The 24,544-nt window shown below is 37.3% G+C and overlaps 1 protein-coding gene across 1 annotated transcript; it reads left to right on the forward strand.

Annotated features, from left to right (window-relative positions):
- The first annotated feature begins 1,136 nt into the window (after positions 1–1,136).
- On the forward strand, positions 1,137–24,405 carry LOC131151441 (UPF0481 protein At3g47200-like). Its single transcript, XM_058102686.1, has 3 exons — positions 1,137–1,541; positions 1,701–2,346; positions 24,110–24,405. The coding sequence occupies exons 1-3, from the start codon at positions 1,137–1,139 to the stop codon at positions 24,403–24,405; spliced, it is 1,347 nt and encodes a 448-aa protein (XP_057958669.1).
- Positions 24,406–24,544: the final 139 nt, after the last annotated feature.

The raw sequence follows: 24,544 nt of genomic DNA on the forward strand, positions 1-24,544 counted from the left end.
TTCTTACTTTTGTTTACAAGAAGGCAATTATTTATGTTGTACCAAATTAAAGAAGTCTAAAGGTGCTCTAGTTCCATATTTCATAATCCTAATATTTGTATTGCTTGCAATCTCGATTCTTGACATTGGAGGGATACTTACGAACTTATTATAAATGTTGAATTTACTTTTACTTGATATCTTATGAAGAACCACATTTCCAAAAAAATTTCTAACAACCCACTCCTAGAAAATGTTATGCAATACCATTGCACAATAATGCTTTGTGGATATTTTTTTAAAAATAATTTAATATTGTTCATAAACTAGTTCTAACTCAGGGAATTTTATATAACCTTACCAAAATCTCATTAAATAACAAAAATTAATTATATAATGACTAATTATATAAGTTATAGAATTTCATTTATAGCTTGAATTATTATTGTGAACAGTTAAAATTTGCGCCTTATTGTGTTAACAATAATATTATATATTTTGCAAATAATTTGATTCTTCTTACCTAAGAAAATGCTAATTATTATTTGTACATATATAATATATCCCTCATACAATACAGGAATTTCATAATTTGTAAGTATAAAAAGGCCACTTATGCAAAATATTGTGTTATTACATTAAATATGAAACAAGATAGAAACATGACTCCAATAGATTGAGAATATTATTCATAATTTATTGCCAATAGGAGCTTTAAAGGAGCAATCCAATTTAAGATGATTATCAATCGGCAAGATCAGATCTTACGAATTCATAAATTTTTTGCGTTAACATTGGTTTTATGATGAGGACACATATTTTGTGGTAAAATATTAAATCTTTATATTATATCAATCAAATTTTAGTGGCTGACTACTGCAATGTACTCATGCCTATTATCGTTAAATTTTTTTTATAGTCTATTTTCAATAACCATGTCAAGTTATGTCTAATTTCTCAAGTACTACTTATTGAATGTATAGCCAACATTAACAACATCCCCTATATGTTAAATTTTTATGAAGCAGATACTGAGTTCATAGAAATTTTGCAAACTACGTGCAAATCTATTTAATTAGAAAAAACGAGCATGGATGACATTGATGAAACTACTAATAGAAAAAAATATGTGCCATGTGACAATTGAGATAAAAGAGATGGTGTCAAAAGGATTGCCTCCCCTATCAAGAAAATCTTGTATCTATAGAGTTCCCAAAAGGCTTCGCTATGTAAATGAAGAGGCTTACACACCTCAAATTGTCTCCATTGGCCCTCTTCACCATGGCAAAGAAAGTTTGTTGGCCATGGAAGAGGTCAAATTGAGGTACTTGGACAAGTTCCTTGTTTGCACCAATATGATTTTAGAGACGTGTGTTGAAGAAATAAAAAAATTGGAAGCAAGTGCCCGCGATTGCTATTCTGAAAGCACCAAGCTTACTAGTGATGAATTCGTCAAAATGATGCTTATAGATGGTAGTTTCATTATTGAAGCCATGACAAGTTTTCTTGGAACTTCAACATCGGAAGATAGCGAAAACCATACATATTTTAAAAGATGGACAGTAGTTGACATGCGGCCTAATTTGACGCTACTTGAAAATCAACTTCCATTCTTCATTCTCGAAATAATATTCAATCTAGCATTCCGCATCGGTGAATATGACGGTCCTTCCTTAGTAGAGCTTTGCCTTTTATTCTTTGAAGACATAATGATAATGTAGGATCACCCAAAGACGATCTCAACATCTGAAGTGAAACATCTTCTTGATTTGCTGAGAATTTGCCATCTACCATCATCCTCAAGACCATTTTCGGAAAAGTTTGATCACAAGTATGTAGCAATTCCAAAAGCAACAGAACTCTGCGAGGAAGGAGTGAGATTTGCAAGGGACTCACCTGATCACTTACTAGACATAAAATATACACGGGGACTATTGAAAATTCCACCACTAGTGATTCAACAACGCACGGAAATTTTACTTAGAAATCTAGTGGCCCTAGAGCAGTGCCACTATCATTATGACACTTACATTACTGATTACATCTACTTCATGGATAACCTTATAGACTCTAGTAGTGATGTTGATGTGCTCGTTCAAAATGGGATTATTATGACCTATTTTGGTGACAGCTCGACAGTGGCAACTCTATTCAATAATCTTGTAACAGAAACTACACTAGCATCATATAACTATTATTACTATGGTTGTGCAAAAGATATCAAAGAATTTTGGGAGGTTCCGTGGCACAAATGGAAGGCTACATTGAAACGAGATTATTTCAGCACTCCATGGAAAGTTTCTTCAACCATTGCTGCCATAGTACTTATAGTACTCACTTTTATACAAACTATTTATTCTATCATTGGTAAGTAGACAATTGCCTAAAGGTCTCTCTAATTGAGATATTCATATTAAATGTCTTAGGTTCAAACCTATGAGATGGGATTGGGAGAATATGGAATGTAAAGTACCTACCCTTATCTTAGAATGTCCTAGACCCAATGTTTGGTCAAAATAAAAAAATAACCCTTGGTTCCTTAATGGTATGTTTCAAAAATTAATATTTTGGTCATTTTATTTTGTACTATGCTGTTGTGTGTGAAATTGTGCTTTTTCTAGAAAAGTTGTATTTTGTATGATTGTGTTAAATATGTTGGGTTTTTCTTCTATAAATAAATGTATTTAAATGTTGTACATGACACCATCAACTTTTGAAGAGATCTATCCTATATTTTGTTATATTGGAATTGAATGGAGTAGAACTAGAATGCAATGAAAAAATATTTATATATATTTATAATTATAAAGACCAATTCAAAGGACAAAATATTTCTTTAAAAAAAATATACGAGAGGAAGAAATGCACCATATTTGCATGTGAGTCCATTTAGTGTTTCGTGTGAAGGAAAATAGCTTAAGCCATGAACAATTAATCATTAGTCAGTTGTGTTATATTCTTAGTTTGAACTAAATTACTTCAAATGATTAATAATAATTTTGAGATGTAGAAATACATACCTCATGCAATGCTTTTTTACAAAAAAAGAAAGTGTCAATATTTAAGTTGACTACTAGCCCAAGCACATTCTAAGCAAAATCCCATAATCTCTCACATGCACTTGGCTAGACATCATCTCCCATCTTGCATTAAATGCAATTTGACATGGCATTAACCCACTCTTTAATTCAAACCTCCCCACGCCAATCATGAACTAGACTTCCTTTTTTGTTTTTTTTTTTTCATTGAAACTATGGAGAGATTTGGAAAGGAAGGGTAGGGGAGGAGGGGACTCATCATGAAAAACAAACAACTTTAGAAAAAATTGTTGTACAAATAGTGCTGGTCTTTATATCTCCACGAATCAAGTAGTATCCGTTGCTAAGATTTTGAGTCATTACACTAGTTCTCCTCTTACACTTTCTGTATAATATCATAGCTCCATTTTAGTTCAGATGCTTTCTTTGTACTCCCTTATTTCAGATACATTGTCGATAATCTAGGAGTATGATATGGTTTTACATTGTTAGTGTATTGAGCTTATGTAAAGCATGTTTGACTGATGAATTGTTGCATCTTGTTATAGATATCATTGAATGTTTACTCATTAACATACTTTAATCATGTTTTCACTATGTTGATGTTAACTAAATGTCTTATTTAAAAAGCACATTTAGAGTAAGGGAACTAAGATATAGCAATTTCATGTCTTTAGAAAATTAGTAGAAGAAATGGTCTGGTGGGTGGAGGAGACACTCAGTCACTGGTTGTGACTGAAACACAATGAGATTCAATTGCATAATAAACACTTTCAATTTGTTTCAAACTGAATTATAGAGGAGAATTAAAGTCACTCTCGCTCACTGGTTATTCACCCTCTCTACACCATGTAATACATTATATACACACACATCTATTAATAACAAAACATATAACAGTATAATCAACAATGGTGGGAATTCATCTTCAACGAAGGTGGGTTGGTAGGTGGAGTAGGTTGTCTGCCGACCCCAGAAAATTCAACGAAGGTGGGCTGCTGACCATCTCCAGTCAAGTTTAATTTCCAACACTCCCCCTTAAACTTGACTCTCCTGGTTTTGTCATTCTAAGCATTGTCTTCAGTCTTACAAAAATATCATACCTGAATGGCTTCGTAAAAATGTCAGCATTCTGATTATATGTTTTGCAAGATATAAACTCCACTTCTTTCTTGCTGTAGCCCTTGGCGACAAATGTTACTGTGTATCTTTAGACTTCTCCTTGAGCCTTCTTCATAGTCTTGTAGACCCATTTTACACCAATAGTTTTGCGGCCCTTCAAGAGATTCATTAACTCCCAAGTCTTGTTCTTCTCGATGGATTGAATCTTCTCATCCATTGTTTTTCTCCATTTGTTTTCTTCGTTAGCCTTCTCAAAGCTAATCAAGTCTGTAGTCAGCAACAGACAATTTAGAGCAACATACTCTTCCATTGGTTATGTATTTTCATACAGATCAATTAGGCTACAAGCACCTCTAGGCCTCATGTCTGAGATTTCATGCTCAATTGGTGATGAAGCTCCATTCCTCTGTGGTGAATGGTAACTGTACGGAGGTGTATGCACTTCGAGAACTTGTGACTCGATAGCCACTTCTCTTATCTATGTGGGTTCTTATCCTTCAAGCGTTAATTCTGCATCTTTGGAAGATTCAGCCTGGTCCCATTTCCAGGATTCATTTTTTTCAAAATTGACATCCCGACTGTGATTGACTTTCTTGTTGATGGGATTGTAGAGTTCATGTGGTGTCTTTTTATCAAGACTCTTTGTAGGACACCGGTTGAGTAGATAGACTGCACATGACACAGCTTCTGCCCAAAAACTCTTGGGTACATTCTTATCCTTTAATATGCTCATGGATATGTTAAAGATTGTGCGATTTTTCCTTTCAACTACACCATTCAACTGGGGAGTGTAGGTCGGTGTGAACTATTTTTGAATCCCTTGTTGCCTAAGGAATTATAGGAAATTTTCATCCTTGTACTCTTCTCCTTGGTCTGATCAGAGTGACTTAATGCAATAGCCACTCTATTTCTCCACAAGAGTTTTGAACTCTTTAAACTTGTCGAACACCTTTGACTTCCTTTTCAAGAAGTAGTCCAAAGTCTTCTTGCTGTAATCGTCGATGAAGGTGAAGAAGTATCGATTCTTTCCATTTGAAAACGGCCTCAATGGACCACACACGTATGTGTGTACTAGCTAGAGCGGCATGGTAGATCTCCAGTCAACTTGCTTTCCAAAGCTGTTTCTATGTTGCTTGCTCAGAACACAACTTTTACATATCATATTTGGGTGGTAGATGTTGGGTAACCCTTTCACCATCTTCTTGCTTCCCAACTTTTTCAAACTTTCAAAATTCAGATGTCCATACCTGGGATGCCATAGCTAGTCTTTGTCTTTGATGATAGCACTTAAACACCTTGGTATATCATTTTGAATGGCGAGTGGAAACATTTGATTCTTTATCATTTATACTCGAATAACCAGCTTTCTTCGAGCGTCTATTATCACCATCTACTTATCACTAAGGCTAATTTGGTATCCTTTCTCGACAAGATGTCCGAGACTCAAGATGTTAGGCTTCATATCTAACACGTAATAGACATTGGAGATGTAAGCATGATCTCCAGACTTCTGTTTGATCAAAACATCCCCTCTCCCTCTGATTGAGATTTTAGAATTATCGCCAAAAGAGACCTCCCCCTGAACTTTCTCATCAAGTTCAAAGAATAGGTTCTTTCTGCTAGTCATATGGTTGCCAGCTCTAGAATCGAGGCACTAAACACTTTGGTCATAGGGAGTTAAATTGTGTTGCATCAACATCAAAGACTCTCCATCTATATATTCAGTTTCGGCAAGTTAGCCTCCTTGCTAACATTTTCTTGTTGTCTCCCCTAATACTCATTGTTATAATGTTCGTATTTATAAAAGTTGTAGCACTGAATGTTTCTTTTGTCAACGTTTGGGCGGTTATTGTATCCCCCTCTTCTTCCTTGTCCTCTGCCTTGTGGAACATAGTTTTGTTGATTGGGTCCTCCTCTAGTGGGACCTCTTCCACCTCTGCCACCTTCCCTGGATTCAAAATTTATAAAATTTCTTCCATGAGATCCTCGATCGTCTCGTCCTCTTCCTTGCTGTGACGTCCCCCCTTTGTCGTATCTATCTGTAGTGAGGGACAACTTCATTTGAAGGGCTTGCTCCAGTACTTTATCATCACTCCTTCTGTTGACTTTCTACTTATGGGCTTAAAGTGAGCCCACAAGTACTTCTATGGACATGGTTTCCAGATCTTTTGTTTCTTCCATGGTCACAGCTATATAATCAAATTTTGGATCCAAAGATTGCAAAATTTTCTCATAAATTTTCTCATAATTGAGAGTCTCTCCATTTCTTCTTAATTGATTTGATACTACCATAACTCGTGTATAGTAGTCAACAATAAATTCAGTAGATTTCATTCTTAAAGATTTAAAATCACCTCGCAATGTTTGAAGACGAATCTTCTTCACTTTGTCTGCACCTTTATGTGTTCAATGGAGAGAGTCCCAAACTTCTTTGGATGTCTTGGTGGAGGCAATGATTTCAAAAGTGGACTCATTGAGGCCTTGGTAGATTATGGACTTCTCCTTGCAATCATTCTTTCAATCAGCTCGCAAGGTCGTTCCTTGAGCATCGAACATACCTGCTTCGACTTCTTCCGATGGGCTTGCTATATACCCATCTTCAACGATGTTTTTGACATTCTCTCAGGTCAACTTTGGAATGACTGCCTGGGTAGCACCGTTCGCCATTGAATTTAATATATAAAAAAGAAATAGAGCAATGGGGATAGATTTTGGCAAATATGATGCCACCAATGTGTTCAAAAGGTCAAAGAACCTTAGGAACCGGTTTGGAGTTGCAAAGAATAGGTTTAAAAATCACTGAACCAGCCAAAAAGAAGTTATAGACTATTGACCTTATAGGTCACACCCAATTTTAATAATGACAAATACTAGTATTTGATGATTTTTAAGTGTTTGTGCAGGCTTAAATGAATATCCCAAGGAAGGACACTTGAAGCAACTAGAAGACCCTGAAGACTTTTAATTTGTAATTGTCAAATCAATGTTTGTAATATGGGTATGTAATAGTAACTTAAGATGTGGTATGTATTTATCTTACTTGCACATCATGCATATCGGATATATGGTAAGCTCAAAATGACCATAGAATAACTATAGGGACCGAATAACTTTAGGGCACCCTTCGGCCGACCGACGCCAGGTTTTTAGGCATACTTGCAATGACCCTAGGTTCCTACACTTAGTGCACATTGTCCCCATGATCACATATTTTATCTGAGGAAATAATTGAAATAAAATTGGGAAAAACTAAAAAAATATGTGAGAGGTCGGGCGACCGAACCCCAAGAGCTCAAAATTCCTCGGGCAGCTGAATAGCTGGAAAGTCAGCAATTTGACCAGGCTCTCGGGCGACCAAACTTAGACCGTGTAAAGCATCTTGGGCGATTGAACGAGTCAACATGTTGACTTGGTTTTCGAGCACCTAAACATATTTTGAACGTATCTTCCTCGGGCACCCAAAGCTTTGTTAGAGCACTTTTCAACTACTCGGGCGACCGAATGATTACATTCAAAAGAGGGGTCGGACGATTGAAGTGCCTAGTTCGGTTAACTGAACTGTGAGCCGGGCACTCGAAGTCACGAAGCTTGGCTATTGACTTTGATTCGAGCTGCCGAACCTCTATCCGAGCAACCAAACTTATTTGAATAACTTTTTGAACTATGTTTGATTGGGCGACTAAACCAAGGTTTAGCCACCCGAACCTCACCCAGATAAAATTAGTTTAACCATGGTAAAACAGGGTTATTTTGGGCTAACTGGATTTTAATCTTTTGCGACTTTTTTAATTATTCCCATCATATCCCAAATAGTTATATTTTTACCCCTGACTATAAATATGAGTCCATTTACAAGATTAAAAATAGTTTAGCAAAGTGATTAGCCAAAATATCCTCTCTTTTGAAAATACATCTTTTGGCCAAATACTCTCAAACTTTCATTCCTTTGATATATTCTAAGTTTGTGAGAGTTCTTCTTGTGTCATTGTGATTGTTATACTTTGCTAGAAACTCCCAGTTGTTTGTTTGATTGAGATAATTTTTCTGGGGAGTTTAGCTTAAGTTTATCCCATAGATTTGTATATTACAAATCTTGTGTGGGGATAAACCAAGTAAGCTTAGAATATTTGCATATTTGTTGCAAGTGTCTAGTAGCTTGATTTTGTTGTGTAAAGATTTTTCAAACAAGCAAACATTTTCAAACTAGTTATGTGCATATTACTTTGAAGGAAACTTTCTTAAACTAGTTTGATTATCTGATTCGTATACTTGGAATATTGATGTGTTATTGAAATACCTTGTTTATATTCCAAGATATTGCTTGTGTTGAACACTTTTGAACATCTTACTGATTATATTACATTGAGTGTGGATTGCACAAAACTAGCATCACTGAACTTACACTATATCCATGTTATTGATGTGTATGTGAACGTGTGTATTTGGGTACATATCTGCTTTACATGAAAACACTATTTCTGTATTATCTATTTGAGAGAATACTATTGTATTTCCAGGTGTGACTTGAGGGGGCGGTAATCCAGCCCGGTAAGGATTGTATAGGTTGAGGTCAGCCCTATATTAATTGACCAAGTTGTAAAGGTTGGGTTCAGCCCTGTGCTAATTGACCTGGTTTGTATAGGTGTCGCTCCACCCATTTAAGTAAGCAAGTATAGTGGTAATCCTTGTGCTTGTTAGCCAAGGTGGGGATGTAGGCAATTGGCCGAACCTCGATAACATTTTTGCGTGTCACCTTTACCTTACTGTTCTCTGGTGCATGTGTGTTTGATTAAACTGCTCTATTTACTTTCCAGTATACATTTTCATTACTTGCATTAGATTGACCATAGGGTTGTGAATATACTGGTGTTAGATTATTTACCTACGGATCAAATTTTAAAAATACCAATTCACCCCCCTATTGGGATCACGACAAAGCTAACATGGACCATTTTTTTTTTTTTTTATTAATGGTTTGACTTAACGAAGATAACGAAGTCAGTGTTACCGTTAGGGCCACGTGGTGGCTTCTGACCATGCCATGTGTTGGCGACTGGACACGGGTCAGATAGCTAGGTCGGGTCGTACACGCGGGTCTGGAACCAGGTTGCTAAGCTAGGTAGATGGAAGTGGGTTGCAGGTCCGATTTTCGGGTTGAATCACATCAGCCGAGCATAGAAGACGCATGTAGGCGTGTGTGGTGATGACATCACCGGTCAATAAAATCGTCGGGGCGTGAGGCGCTTTTCTTTGACGCAAGATTCGTTGGTGGCACGTGGGAGCGCGTGTAAGGCCTTCCAGACTCCGTTTGAGGCGCGATTTTCACCTCTGGAATTGTCTCGACCTAAATTTCACAATAGTATGCTCAATTTGGGATTTTGAGTAATCTCCAATCTAGGAAGAAAATTGAATTTCTCCTTTATTTGCCTCTATTTGGCGAATTCCCACGTACCTGGACGCCTTAATACCACTAATGGGTGGAGGGGACACTCAGTCACTGGTTGTGACTGAAACTCAGTGAAAATCAATTGCATAATAAACACTTTCAATTAATTTCAAACTGAATTACAGAGGAGAATTAAAATCACTCTCGCTCACTGGTTATTCACCCTCTCTACACCACATAATACATTATATACACACACATCTATTTATAGAAAATCATAGAATAGTATAATCAACAATGGTTGGAATTTATCTTCATCGAAGGTGGGTTGGTAGGTGGAGCAGGTTGCCTGCCGACTCCAGAAAATTTAATAGCGGTGGGCTGCTGACCATCTCTAGTCAGTTTAATTTCCAACATAGTCGAGGATAGAAGGAAGCTTGGAAATATTAGTAGTTCCTAAAATCAAGATAAATAGAGCAATGAGAGATTGGAAAATAGAAAGAAGAGAGATATTTAGGCTTATTGTGCTATTAGTGTAACCCAATTTCAATCATTTGGTGATTTGAGGCCCACAATGGGCTTTATTTCTGAAAGACACACTATTTGTGAGTAATTTTGAGTGATTAAAGCACCATTATGGACATTTCTTTGAGTTAGAGCCCAATGCTAAGGACAGTTAAAGAAGAGGGTGACCTTTCTTCTATGAACACTGTTAGCTTTACCGTGATCCCAAGAGTGGGGGTGAATTGGTATTTTTTAAAATTTATCTCCTAGATATTTCTCCTAACAGTAGTATGTTCACAACCCTACGGTCAATCTAATGCGAATAGTATAAATATATCAGAAATTAAATGAAGCAGTTTAATTAATCGCACAAGCACAAGAAAGCAGTAAATAAAGGGTGACACGCAGATATGTTATCAAGGTTCGGCCAACTGCCTACGTCCCCGCCTTGGCTAACCAGCACAAGGATTATCACAATAACTTGCTCACTTAAACAGGTGGAGCAGCACCTATACAACCAGGTCAAATTATCACAGAGCTAACCTCAACCTTTACACCAATCCTTATCGGGTTGGATTACTGCCCCCTCAGGCCACGTCTGGAATCTCTTGAATATACAATCAAAAGGTACAATGTATGGGTGTTTTCACGTAAAGTAAATTTGTACCACAAATGCGCACAATATTACATATACCACAGATGATTTAATAATGTAAGCTCAGTGTGGTCTAGGTAGTTTAACTCTCAAAGAAGTTTTCTATCAGTGTAGTGAGTACGTGAAAGTATCAATAATAATCTATGTATTTCAAAATATTCAATCAAACGTGTTCACACAGAATATCAAACAAGCCTCAAGAATATCAATCAATAGAATGTCTCAATCACACGAATATGTATATGCTTGGATTACAAGATATATGTAATCTTTGTATTTCAACAAATGATATAGATTTGAATGGATATTGCCACAAAGATTAATATAACACACACAAATATCTTTTCACAAGAATATCAATATGAATACCACAAGATATTTGAATATGTTTGAAAATAGTTTTGCAAGCCAAAGGCAAATACAAACTTCCTAAGTTATTGCAATGAGAATGCAACACTCGGAAGTTTAACAAGTCTTCTTAGGATAGGCTTATTAGAAAAGCCTCCTAAGAATACTTAGGTTATGCTCTCGTATGAAAAATCGATTCAAAGCACTTTAAACAAAGAGAGCAAACCTCTAAACAATATCACTCAATGCACTTACAAATGATACAGAAGGATAGAGAAGGTAAGTTTGAGTGGATTTTGCAAGAGTATGAGAAGTAGGATGTTTTTAGCTTGAGAGAGAATTTTTAAGTATGTTTTCTAATCAATGCTTAATTCTCCAAATGAAAGAGTATATATAGACATACAAAAAATTTTGACCGTTGGGGACCTATTAGGGATTGTTGGAAAAATTTAATGACACTTAAATCAATTTAACCCTGTTTAAAAATATTTAACCCGCGGTAAAAATGATGGCAACCCAAGAGGTCCGGTTGACCAGATCAGTTTCGGTCGACCAGGACTCAAATGGTTCGATCGACAAGGAGGTTTTTGAACTGAGGTCTCGGTCGACCGAAAGTGGGCGATTTTTCAAATTTCCGAGGTTCGGTCAACTGGGCCATTTCGAACTACCTGGTTCGGTTGACCAAACTGCTGAGAAATTTCCCGAGGACCCTCCGGTCGACCAGGTAGTTAGAGTACAAAAGTGGTCGGTTGACCGGGAGGTCAAAATGTTGACTCCCAGGTGGTTCGGTTGACCGGGGTCAAATGAACTATAAGGGCTCAGTCGACCGGGAGGTCAAAATGTTGACTCCTAAGTGGTTCAGTCGACCGGGGTCAAATGAACTGTAAGGGTTCGGTCGACCGGACCGTGGTTAACATGTTGACTCAGACCGATTTCTGTCGACCAAGAGAAAATGACCTGTGTGGGTCGGTTGACTGAAAGTACAAGATTTGCATATTTTTGTCCTTTTTCAAGCATGCAATCACCTAAGTCAAATATTCAAACATATGTATCCTTGAGTGAGTGTCCTATGGTCATTTTGTGTCCTAATCTAAGACACCGAAAAAATTCGGTGTCGGTCGACCGAAGGTTGACCAAAGGGTATACCCTAAGGTTATGCTAAGGTCATTTTGCATTATGATTTGGTTTGAACTTACAAAATAAACCATACATGTGATGTGTGTGCTTATTACAAACCGAATACCCTAATTACTATTACAGACAAATTTCACTATAAAAATATTACAATCAAGAGTATGAATTTGTCTTCAAGCTTTGATCTTTCACATGGCATTAATGATCTACTAATATGGACCTGCACATGGACTAGATATTCATTAAATACATCATTAAATACAATCATATTTGTCATTATCAAAACTAGGGCGTGACCTATAAGGTCAACAAACACACTAAACATATCGAGCCGAGGTTGATTGCCACTTCATTCATGAGGCGCTTGAAGCTTGTAGACACCTCAATTTTACCCAGGCTATTCTAAGAAGACTCGGCATGCTAAAAAATTGACCTTGTATTCTCAGGAATGGAAGGATCCGATTAAGTCTCGGTTTATTTCAAAATTGAGTCCTATTTTATTTCAAAATTGGAGTCCCAGTTATTTCTAATTAAGTCTTTTCCAAAATTGAGTCCAAGTATTTTAAAATTGTGTTCCGGTATTTTTAATTAGAGTTTTAGATATTTTTATGTTAAGTCCCAATATTTTAAAATTAAGTGCCTGATATTTTAAAATTGAGTAGTAAAATTGAGTCTAGGTCCTTTTGTTTCTAGGAAATCGAGTTCGTGCTTTTTTTTTTTTTTTTCTTTTTGGACCTATCCTTAGTTGATTGGAGGAATGAAATTAAAATAGAGAGGCTTTTTTTGGCCATGTAGCCCATGCAAAAGGAAAGAAGGGGCTACATTCTCCGAAATGAATTAGGGTTTCTTTTAGGGTTTTTAAGTGTTGTAAAGTGGCTAGGGGCTGAATAAAGCAAGGGGACATGGCCATAAAAAGAGGAAGAGGAAGAGGAAGAAGAAGAAGAAGAAGAAGAAGAAGAAGAAGAAGAGGAAGAAGAAGAAGAAGAAGAAGAAGAGGAGGAGGAGGAGGAGGAGGAGGAGGAAGAGGAGGAGGAAGAGGAGGAGCGGGAATACAGCATCATCGACGCCTACGCAATTAGTTTGATGAAACCAATCAAACGATGGTTTATCATCCAATCAAATTTAAATTTTACCAAGTTGTTCCTGACTCACTAATTTTAATTTTCACCAATTGAATTTTTATTTAAAACTTTGAAGCTTTGATTTTTATTTATTGGACAGCCAACTTACTGCAGCAGCAGCAAATTTTCTGGTGCTGTGTAGTTGACTTAATGTAGTCAATCGAATAGTGGTTTCTTATCCGATCAAATTGAAATTTTACTAGATTGTTTCTGAATCAATAATTTTAATTTTCACTGATTGGATTTTTATTTAAAGTTTTTAAGCTTCTATTTTTATTTCTTGGGTAGCCAACTTACAGCTGCAACAGCAGGTTCTCCGGTGCTGCATGGTCGACTTAATGAAGCCAATTGAACAATGATTCCTTATCCGATTCAATTGAAAATTTACCAAACTTTTCTTGACTCACTAATTGTAATTTCAAAAATTTGTATTTTTATTTAAAGTTTTGAAGCTTCAATTTTTATTTCTTGTACAGCCAACTAATCGCAGCAGCAGCAGGTTCACCGGTGCTATACAGTCGACTTGATGAAGCCAATTGGACAATGATTCCTTATCTGATTGAGCTAAAATTTTATCAGATTTTTTATAACCTTTTTTATTAATTTTTCCCGGTCGGATTAACATTTTGAGTTTTACAACTTTATTTGTATTTCTTGGATAACCAACTCACCGCAGTAGTAGCAGGTTCATCAGTGCCTGCACAGTCCACATGATGTAGATGATCGGATGGTGATTACTCGTCCAATGAAACTGAAATTTTTACAGGTATTATGTTCACATGTCTTTTATCAGGTATGTGTTGTCTGGGCAGGTGAGTGCTTGGGTGTGTATTGCATTTTGCTTGTTCCTTTTTGTATTTCATCTTTATTGTAGTTGTATTATTTAAAGTTTTAGAGTTATTGTTATATTATTTAGGTGGCATTTGTATTATTTAGTCTTTTAGTCTCTATTTAGTTTTTTTTATATATTGTTCTTGTATTATTATTGTTGTGATATTGTACATACTTAGGGTCTTGATTATTTAATGTTTATATTTAATATGGTTTAATTAGTTCACTTTATTACAGTTTAAGTATTTTTAGGGTTTGGATTATGTCATGTTCACATTTATTAGGGTTTTGATCACTTCATAGTGATCTTAAGGGATTCCATATGATGTATATTAACTTTTAGGCTTCTATATTATTTAATATTACTAGGTAGAATTAAATTAATTTCCATATTTAGTTTTAAGGCTCCCATCTTATGGCATATTGATTTCTCTTGAGATTGTGTATATTTCATATTAGATTCATGACTTGAATTATTTCCATAATTTTTTTTCTTTTTCTTTTCTTTTCATGTTTATATATTGTATATAATTTCTTGGGTTTAATTATTTTCATACTAGGGTATATCATTAGGGTTGGATGGATTGTTAATACCCGGGCTTTATCATTGATATTTTGACTATTATGATATATAATATTTTCGGGTTGTGATTTATAGTATTAGTATTATATTATTTTCATTACTAGCTATTTGAAATTTCGGTAAACTACAGAAAAATCATAAAAAATAGAAAATTAGGAGAAAATTTTAAAAATATTTTTTACTTGACTTTCACTGTTTTCTTTAATTATCTTTTTTTTTTAATTTCAAAATTCAAAAAAATGTGGAAAATATTTTTAAAAATCATAAAAATAGAAAAAAAAAATCAAGAAAAATATTTTTTTTTAAGACTTGTAAATCATTTTTTTGACATCCTTTGAGTTTCAAATACCTCCCAAACTAGTATTTTCATACTTAGAAAAATCCTATAAGATTTTCAAAATTTGGGAGTATATTTTGTAAAGTATTTTCTCGATTTTCTTCCCTATGATTTCAAAAAAGGGTACTAGCCTTCAGGTTTCACGTACCCCAGTTCTGAGGGAATATATATTATATATATTTTTATGTGATTTATTGCTTTATATGTGTATTTCAAAAATTTACTAAAAGGGAGTAATTTTAAAAAGTTCTTAAATTTAATTGGCAAGATAATTTCATAATTAATTAGGTAACGTTCGTAAGAACGGGCGCGTAGGAGGTGCTCATACCTTCCCCTCGCGTAACCGAACTCCCGATCCCGACTTTAGTAACGCAGACTGATTCTACCTTTAATTGGGTAATTATCAAGTTTTCTAACTACACTAAAAGGTTAGTGATGACTTCATTCATTTTTTTTTTTTTCCCAAAAATTTAAACCACAATTTTTGTTTCACCACCCCGGGGCACCCGTGCTCTGGGACATCGCGACAGTTTGACAACTCCGCTGGGGACATTAAAGAGTCGAGCCAGTGATTAATTAGGAATTATCCTAAATTTAAATTTATTAAGTCTTTTAATTATTCCACTTTATCTTGTAAATAATATACTCTCATATTTGAATAATTGGTTTGTGAAAATTATAATATGTTTGACTTAGTGTGGGTATATGTTTCCATCTTTGTAAATATCCTTGAGTTAATGTGAATATTTGTAAATATCCTTGAGTTAATGTCAATATTTGTAAGTATCCTTGAAATAATGTGAATGTTTAGTTTTTATATATGTGAATATCCTTGATTTAATGTGAATATTTGTTACCGTATTTGTGAATATTTTGGATTGAATGTGAATATTTAGTTCCCACATTTATGAATATCCTTGATTTGACGTGAATATTTGTTACTATATTTTTAAATATATTGGATTTAATGTGAATATTTAATTTCCATATTTTTGAATATCCTTGATTTGATGTGAATATTTGCCACTATATTTGTAAATATATATTCTAGATTTAATGTGAATATTTAGTTCCCATAGTTGAAAATATCCCTGATTTAATGAGAATATTTGTTTGCTTGTTTGTTTGAATAAAGCATGTGAATATATTTCATTAATTATGAATATTTGTTTAAATAAGCAAGTAAATATCTTTCATTGATTGTGAATAATTAGTTCCATCCTTATTTGAATAAGCATGTGAAGATCAATTTGTTTCTATATCTGATTGTATAACTTTGAAGATTTGATTGTATGTAGGTTGAAGATTTGATTGTATGTAGGTTTGAATAGATACTTGGGTATAGTTGATTTAATTGTAGATATGTGTTTCCAAATATATTTGAAATAGCACGTGGATGAATGTGGGGATAGAAGGATTAAACTAAGCTTATAAATTCACACACTTTCACAAGCCTTCTACCCAGGCTTTACTTGCTAAGATTAGAAAGGAGTGTAATACTATTTGTCCCCACGTGGTAGAGCTTGCGGGGACCCACGAACCACTTCGCTCTATTTGAACTTTGTCCAAACCCATTTTGGGCGAGAATGGAGGTCAGATTGGGAACCTTTTCTCAATAGGATTTGAGCCTAACCACACGTGATCACCCCTAAGTTTCCCTCTATAGGATGGAGCCTTGATAAACCCTAGCAAGTCATCTACCTAGGGTTGGGACAGAAGCTACATCCTTCTTCACATGATGTAATTAAGTCTTTTGTATATATGTGTTTTTGCGCTATACATGTCATGCATTTCGCATTCATTTTAAACATGCATACCACTTAGCCAATATTCTAGAAAAACTCGACAGTGTGACCATGACCCATTCTTCCAAAAAAAATAAAGCACTTGGCCTAAGCATTTTAAAAAATGGGTTGGTCCAATCTTTTTCAAATAACTCGGGTCTTTTTAAAACAAATTCGGGCCCAACTTTTTTCTAAGCAAACAACCCAGCCCATATCTAATTTTCAAAAAAGCCAAACCTAGATTTCAAAAGTGGGCTTCAGCCTTATCACCTCAAAATTTAGGCCAATATTTTTAAACAATCCAAGCCCAACTCTTTCTAAACAAACATGGGCTTGAACCCATCTTTAAAACAACCCAAACCCAATTCTTTTCAGACAAATCCAAGCCCAGCTCCTTTTTTAGCAAACCCAAGCCTGAATCCATCACCAAGGAAAGGGATGATTGGGGAAGGAATTGAATACCCTGGAGGATAAGGTCAAATTTTTTTTGGGTCATCAAAGGAAAATACATATCCATTAGGGGTAGGTTTAATTTTTGAAACCTTTCATTAGTTGATATGGATTTTCCAGAATTCCGGCGAAAGTGGTTATTTAGGTTGCATTGTATTCATGCATAATTTCATATCCATGCATACATAGTCATCTTCAATGGGTCTATAATCACACTCCAATTGTCTATAAAACCATGGGCCAAGGTGGTAGAATTGAGATCCGGGATGCCAGCATTGAGTGGAGCAAGACAATCTCTCTATAGAGAAAGATTAGGATCATGGGAACCCCTTGTGTGGTAACAGTAGGAATGTAATAAATGTCATCGAGTTGGAAGATTGGTTAATATTCAACCACAGAAATAAGCTCACATGATACAGAAGTGATGATGGAAAGTCAATCATATCTTTAACTACCTGTCGCAACGTTCCCAAGCGGAACAAAGTGAATGAAAAGTGAATTTTAAATTTTCGTGAAAAATAGTGTAATGGAGTCGCTACTAACCTTTTAGTGTCACCAAAACACTTGATTACTACCCAATTAAGGGTAGAATCGGTCTGCATTACCAGAGACGGGATCGAGAGTACGGTTACACAAGGGGAAGGTCTTCGCACCCTCTACACGCCCATTCTTATGACTAGTACTAGATTAATTGAAAATTATCCCAAAAAATAATTTAATTAGCCTTTAAAATCACCCCCCTTTTAAAATTGTAAAACAAATACCAAAAAAAAAAAAAATAACATATAGGCATTCCCTCATAACCGGGGCATATCATGCTTCGAAAAACTCAATGCCCTTCCTTGCAATCATTGGGATTGGAAAATAGAGAAAATAGATTTTTTACCAAAAATAACTCCCAAGTATTTTGAAATTTATAGGATTTTTTTTAAGTAAGGAAAATTGACATTTTTGAAACCTTAGGGGGTTTTGGGCTCATTCGGGGTGGAAATGATTTCATGGACCTTGAAAATGTTTTTGTGATTTTTTCCAAGTGTGAAAACATTTTTGTGACTTTTATAATTTTTCAATATTTTTCTTGAATTTCAAAATAGCACAAATAAAATTAAAACAAAACTCATAGAAGTCAAAGTTTGAAAATATTTTTGGCATTTTTCTTAAAAAAACTTTTGTACTTTTTTTTTTTTGGCATTTTATGATTTTTATGGGTTTTTTGAATCATTAGTCATTCAAAGAAAAGGGAAAAAAACATACTACATAAAACAATAAATCGACTCCATACCGATTCAAGGGTTCAAACAATTCGCAGAGAGATAAACGGGGTTTAGGTTCGAGATTAAACCTAACTTTGGGTTTGAGTCTTTAATTCACAACTTCACACCCCGTTTATTATACTTTAGACTGTAACCCAAGAAGGGAAAATCCATTAGTTTTACCTTTCGTTTTCCTCTCCTCTGGTCTTCTTTTCCTGTTGGTGAGTCTACTGGGGCCAGTCTACAGCATCTTCCTAAGAGTTGTTCTTGAGCTCCGACTCGAGGCATTACGGAGTGCCTTCTTCAGATGGGGTGACTCGGCACTAGTAGGAAACAGGATCAGTTGACCGCTTGATCTTCTAAGAGAATGAAACGCAACCTCAGTCAGTGAAAGACTTCAATATTCAAAATCTTCTCCTTACCACTTAGAAAAACTAGCTTCACAAACTTATAATAGAAGACTTCAATATTCGAAATCTTCTCCTTACCACCACCAAGAACTACCCCTTGTGCTTGGAATAAGAAGGCTATTTATAGACTTAGCTTGGGGCAAGCATGGGAAAGAAGACATAGGGGAGTAATTATGGGGGGAACAAAACATGGGGTGAAAAATGATGAACGAAATATAGCATGGGATGAATGATAAAGAAATAAACAAAACATGTGGGGAGTGTTGATGGGGGGAACAAAGTATGGGGTGAAGAATGATGAAGGGAATATAGCATGGAAAAAATGATAAAGGGAGGAAACATGACATGTGGTGAGTGATGATAGGGGGAACAAAGTATAGGATGAAGAATGATGAAGGGAATATAGCACGGGAAAAATGATAAAGGGAGGAAACATAACATGTGGTGAGTGACGATGGGGGAAAAAAGTATGGGATGAAGAATGATGAAGGGAATATAGCATGGGAAGAATGATAATGAGAGAAAACATGACATGTGGTGAGTGATGATGGGGGAACAAAAGCTTGCTTGCATTTGACAAATTAGATAAATAATAATAATAATAATAATAATAATAATAATAATAATAATAATAATAATAATAATAATAATAATAATAATAATATGAGGGTCCTAGAAGAAGCGCAGAGCCCAACGAAGATGTGTGGGGCCCACGCGCCATGTGGGGTTCACGAGCCGTTTGAGGGTTATAGGAACCTGAGCTAGCATGCACCGAATGTAGGGTTCTGAGCTAGCGTACTAAAGGGGGTAATGTGCACCGGATCTAGGAATCCAAGCTAACGTACCAAGAGATGTGGGATCCACAAACCAGGTGGGGCCCAATGGACGTATGTGAGGCCCACAAGTCATATAGGGTCCACAAGCCATTTGAGGGTTATAGGAACCCGAGCCAGCAGGCACAAGCATGCCAAAGGAGATAACGTGCATCAGATGTAGGAATCCGAGTTAGCATACCAGAGTGATAACGTGCACAAAATGTAGGAATCCGAACTAGCGTACCAAAAGTGATAACGTGCACCGGATGTAGGAATCCGAGCTAGCGTACCAGAAGGGGTAACGTGCACCAGATGTAGGAATCCAAGCTAGCATACCAAGAAGAGTAATGTGCACCAGATGTAGGACTCTGAGCTAGCGTACCAAGAGGGGTAATGTGCACCGGATGTAGGAATCTGAGGTAGCGTGCCAGGAGATGTGAGACCCACAAACCCTATGGGGCCTAATGGAGATATGTGGGGCCCACTAGCCATGTGGGGTTCATTAGCTATTTGAGGGTTATAGGAACCCGAACTAGCAGGCACAAGCATGCCAAAGGAAGTAACGTGCATCGTATATAGGAATCTGAGCTAGCGTACCAAAGGGGGTAACGTGCACCGGATGTAGGAATTCGAACTAGTGTACCAAAAGTGATAACGTGCATCGGATGTAGGAATCTGAGCTAGCTTACTAGAAGGGGTAATGTGCACCTGATGTAAGAATCCGAACCGGGGTGCCAGGAGGGGTAAAGTGCATCAGATGTAGGAATCCGAACTAGCGTACCATGAGGGGTAACGACACCAGATGTAGGAATCCAAGCTAGGGTACCTAGAGATGTGGGGCCCACAAACCATGTGGGGTCCACAAGCAGCGTGGGACCTAAAAAGATGTGTGGGGTTCCATAAGCAGGGTGGAAAGGTTTGACATGAGGTCTCCTAGGAAAGGCTTGGTTAAAATTGGGGAGTCTACAGCTGCTCCTCTTTATAGGTCTTGTTACTTTGGGGTAATAGTAGGAACTCTCCTATGTTATCTATAGCTACAGGAAAATAAATATAAAAGGCACCTATTTTAGCTAGGCCGTACAACTAACCATGTGTCGTCTTATAAGTAAGGTTATGTGCTGACCAGAAAAAAGGGGAGATGGAGGGTGACTCAGATCGAAGACATGGCATAATCTGGTCTATCCTAGGAAATATAGATCGAATGGCTCACAAGAGACTACGTAGCATATGACCATGTGTAGGAGGGCGTGCCACGTGTCAATGGCCGAGTGGCTGGTCAAATGTGAACCGAATCTAGGCATAGCACAATCTTGACCATCCTCAGAGAACACAAAACCAATGGTGATCAAGGTGGCCACGCAGACTCTTTGTGTGTCGAGGAAAATAAGCGACGTGTCGGTGGCCTAATTGGTGGTTATATGTGAGTGTGGATAGATGACGTGGCTCAATCCAAGCTGTCCTTGGAAAACACCGATCATGCGGCTAAGGAGGGGGTGTCATGTGTCAGTGACTGAGTGACTGGTCAAATGTGACCCGGATCTAGGCATGGCACAATCTTAATCATCCTCGAAGAACACAAAACCAATGGTGATCAGGGTGGCCACGCATACTCTTTGTGTGTTAAGGAAAATAAGCCACATGTCCGTGGACTGATAGGTGGGTGTGTGCAGGTGTGGATTGATGACGTGGCTCAATCCAAACCGTTCTTGGAAAAGCGGATCGTGTGATTGAGGAGGGGGTGCCATGTGTCAGTGACTGAGTGTCTGGTCAAATGTGACCCAGATCTAGGCATGGCACAATCCTGACCATCCTCGGAGAACACAAAACCAATGGTGATCAGGGTGGCCATGTAGACTCTTTGTGTGTTGGGGAAAATGAGTCACGTGTCGGTGGACCAATTGGTAGGCGTGTGCGGGTGTGGATTGATGACATGGCTCAATCCAAGCCGTTCTTGGAAAATTAGGACTCAACGGTGGAGGTGAGGTAGGCTCAGATTGCTAACGTAGAGAGATCCTCACCATCTCCAGAAAACACACATCGGACGGTTGAGGAGGGGGCATAAACTCCTGATGCTGACATGCTGGTATGGAGTGATTCGAACCGTTGGTGCGCTATAGGGATCGAACGATCGGGACTTGACCCATGTAGATCTTTTGTCATGGCATGATCTGATCCGTCAAATGGAGGGACAATCCAACGGCTTGTGGAGAGGGCTCGCGGGCTTCTATGCGCATTAATGGTGCGGGCCACGCACTTGCCACGTGTCACTTGGCGAGTGGAGAAACGTGCAGACACTCATGATGGCCTTTTAAACGAGGAGATATTGACCGTTACTGATCCACGAGGATCGGACGGCTTTCCAGAGTACTAACACGGTGAGATCTGGGTTGTCGATGGGGAATAGAAATGGACGGATGCAAGGAAGCCACATGGTTTCTTTGATCGAACAGATGACGGAATGCCACGTGGTTGAATCTTGTGGCTCTGGGACTTTAGATACTTAAACCTAATTTTTTCGTTCTATTCATTTCTCAATGTTTCATTCTCTCGAATGCCCTCTTTCTCTCTTCTCTATTCTCTCTTCTCTCTTCTCTCTTCTCTCTTCTCTCACCCTCCCTATTCTTCTCTTTCAGTCTCTCTTCTCTCACCCTCTCTGTTATTCTCTTCTTTCCCCTTCCCTGCTTTTATTTGCTGCAAACCTAAAACCCTAGCCCCTCTGTAATTGCTTTCCCACTCTCGCCTACCTCCAAACTCTTTCTCTCTCTACCTTTCTTCACCATTTCAGCATTTGGTCCCTAACTCTCAACTGTCCCTATCTTTCATCTTATTTCAGGAGTCTAGACCTTTCTTTAGAAATTTTAGATCCTTGCAAACTTAAAATCCTAAACATCACATAATTCTTTAGAGGTGACCCAACTCCGACTGACCTCATGTTCTTTCTTCGCGACTAGATCTAGAGAGATCTGGCGAAGCCCAAACGAACGATGATCACTAGGAGTGCCTTGATAGGGAAGATTAGCATAGATGCACGAGGAGTTCTTTTGCACTTCCAAAGAAGATAAGCTCTTTTTTTTTTGTTTATCTATATATATATATATATATATATAATTTTGTGTATGCTTGATTGCTGGTTGTTATTTGCATGACAAATTAGGGCTTGAGGTATTTAAGGTTTCTGGTTTAAAGGTTAGGGTTAGGGTTTCGAACGTTAGGGTTTCAGGTTGGTTGGTGAGGTTGAGGGTGAGTCAACTCGTATTCGACTTGAGTGAGTTGAGTGAATTTAGGGGATCACGAGCAAGCCACATGGCTTTATCATGTATCTAGGTCACATGTGGGCTTTGGGATGGGCTTGAGTGAATTGGGCCTGAGTTTGTTTTCAAAAAATGGGCTTTGATTGAGTTTTAAAACGGGTCGGCCCACTTCAGAAAAAATAGGGCCGGGGTCATTTTTAAAATGGGCTAGCCCACTTTCCCTTTTAAAAAAAAATAATAATAAGGCCCGGATTTATTTAAATGGTTGGGCTTGGATTGAGTTTTAAAACGGGCCGACGCAATTCAGAAAAAATAGGGCCTAGGTTAAAACGGGCCGGCCCACTTTCACTTTTTTTTTTAAAAAAAACAAGGCCCGGGTTTATTTAAATGGTTGGGCTTGGATTGAGTTTTAAAACAGGTCGACCCAATTTTAAAAAAAAATAGGGCCTAGGTCATTTTTAAAATGGGTCAGCCCACTTTCCCTTTTTTAAAAAATAATAAGGCTCGGGTTTATTTAAATGGTTGGACTTGGATTGAGTTTTAAAAAGGCCCGGTCGGCCCAACTCAGAAAAAATAGAGCCCAGGTCATTTTTTAAAACGGGCCGGCCCACTTTCCCTTTTAAAAAAAATAAATAAAATAAGGTCCGAGTTTACTTAAATGGTTGGGCTTTTTGCAAGACAATTGACTCGGGTTCTTTTAAAGCAGCCCCCCCCCTTTTTTTTTTCTTTTTTTCTCGGGTTTAGATATTACGACTGCTCAATGTCTTTCAAAATTTATCTCAGGATTTTTTTTTTCGCCGTCTCGTGAACATAATGCCCCACTAACAGCTGAGGGGACTTCACGACTCCCACAACTTATCCTTGCTCACAGTCCTTGGGGGCTTCTCGATGTAAATTGACTCTCTCCTCCTCCTGTTAGACACACACTTTAAGACATATACAGCATGACAATCCTTTTTATTCTATTTAAATAGACTTCCTCTCATACTTAAACACTACAGGTAAACTCCACGTGTGACTGCAACCCATTTTTTGCCACCCTCTGTTACGGAAACTGCACCTTAACTATCTTAAATCTCTCAAAACTCTGAACTGTTTCTCATGGCAGGGGCTTCATCTTCCAAGAAGGTTCTTGATTTGAATATGGCACCAGAGGTGCCATCCTGTTCTAGTGTTCTCAGCTCCTTACAGCTTTCTCCTCAATTCCAAAAAGAAATGCTGAGGAATGAGGCAGTACTGGTCACGATATCCGATGCCGACATAGTCAACCAGACATTCTATCATAGTGCCCAGGCAATGTCCTTGACATCTCACCTAACCCGTTGTTTGCAGAAACAAAACGAAAATGTGACCCTCCTCGGGAATGAAACCTACGTCTTACAGACGAAATACCAAAAGGGATAGCGAAAACGAGGGACTTAAGGCAAGAAAATAAGATGCTAAAATTGGAGGTCGAGGATTTGAGAAGAATGGTGGTTGTTTACTCCAACGACCTTGGGCCTAAAATAGCCGAGTTAGAGAAAAGTCGAGAGGACATCCAGCG

Source organism: Malania oleifera, chromosome 3 (genome assembly GCF_029873635.1).
Source record: "Malania oleifera isolate guangnan ecotype guangnan chromosome 3, ASM2987363v1, whole genome shotgun sequence".
NCBI classification, from domain to species: domain Eukaryota; kingdom Viridiplantae; phylum Streptophyta; class Magnoliopsida; order Santalales; family Ximeniaceae; genus Malania; species Malania oleifera.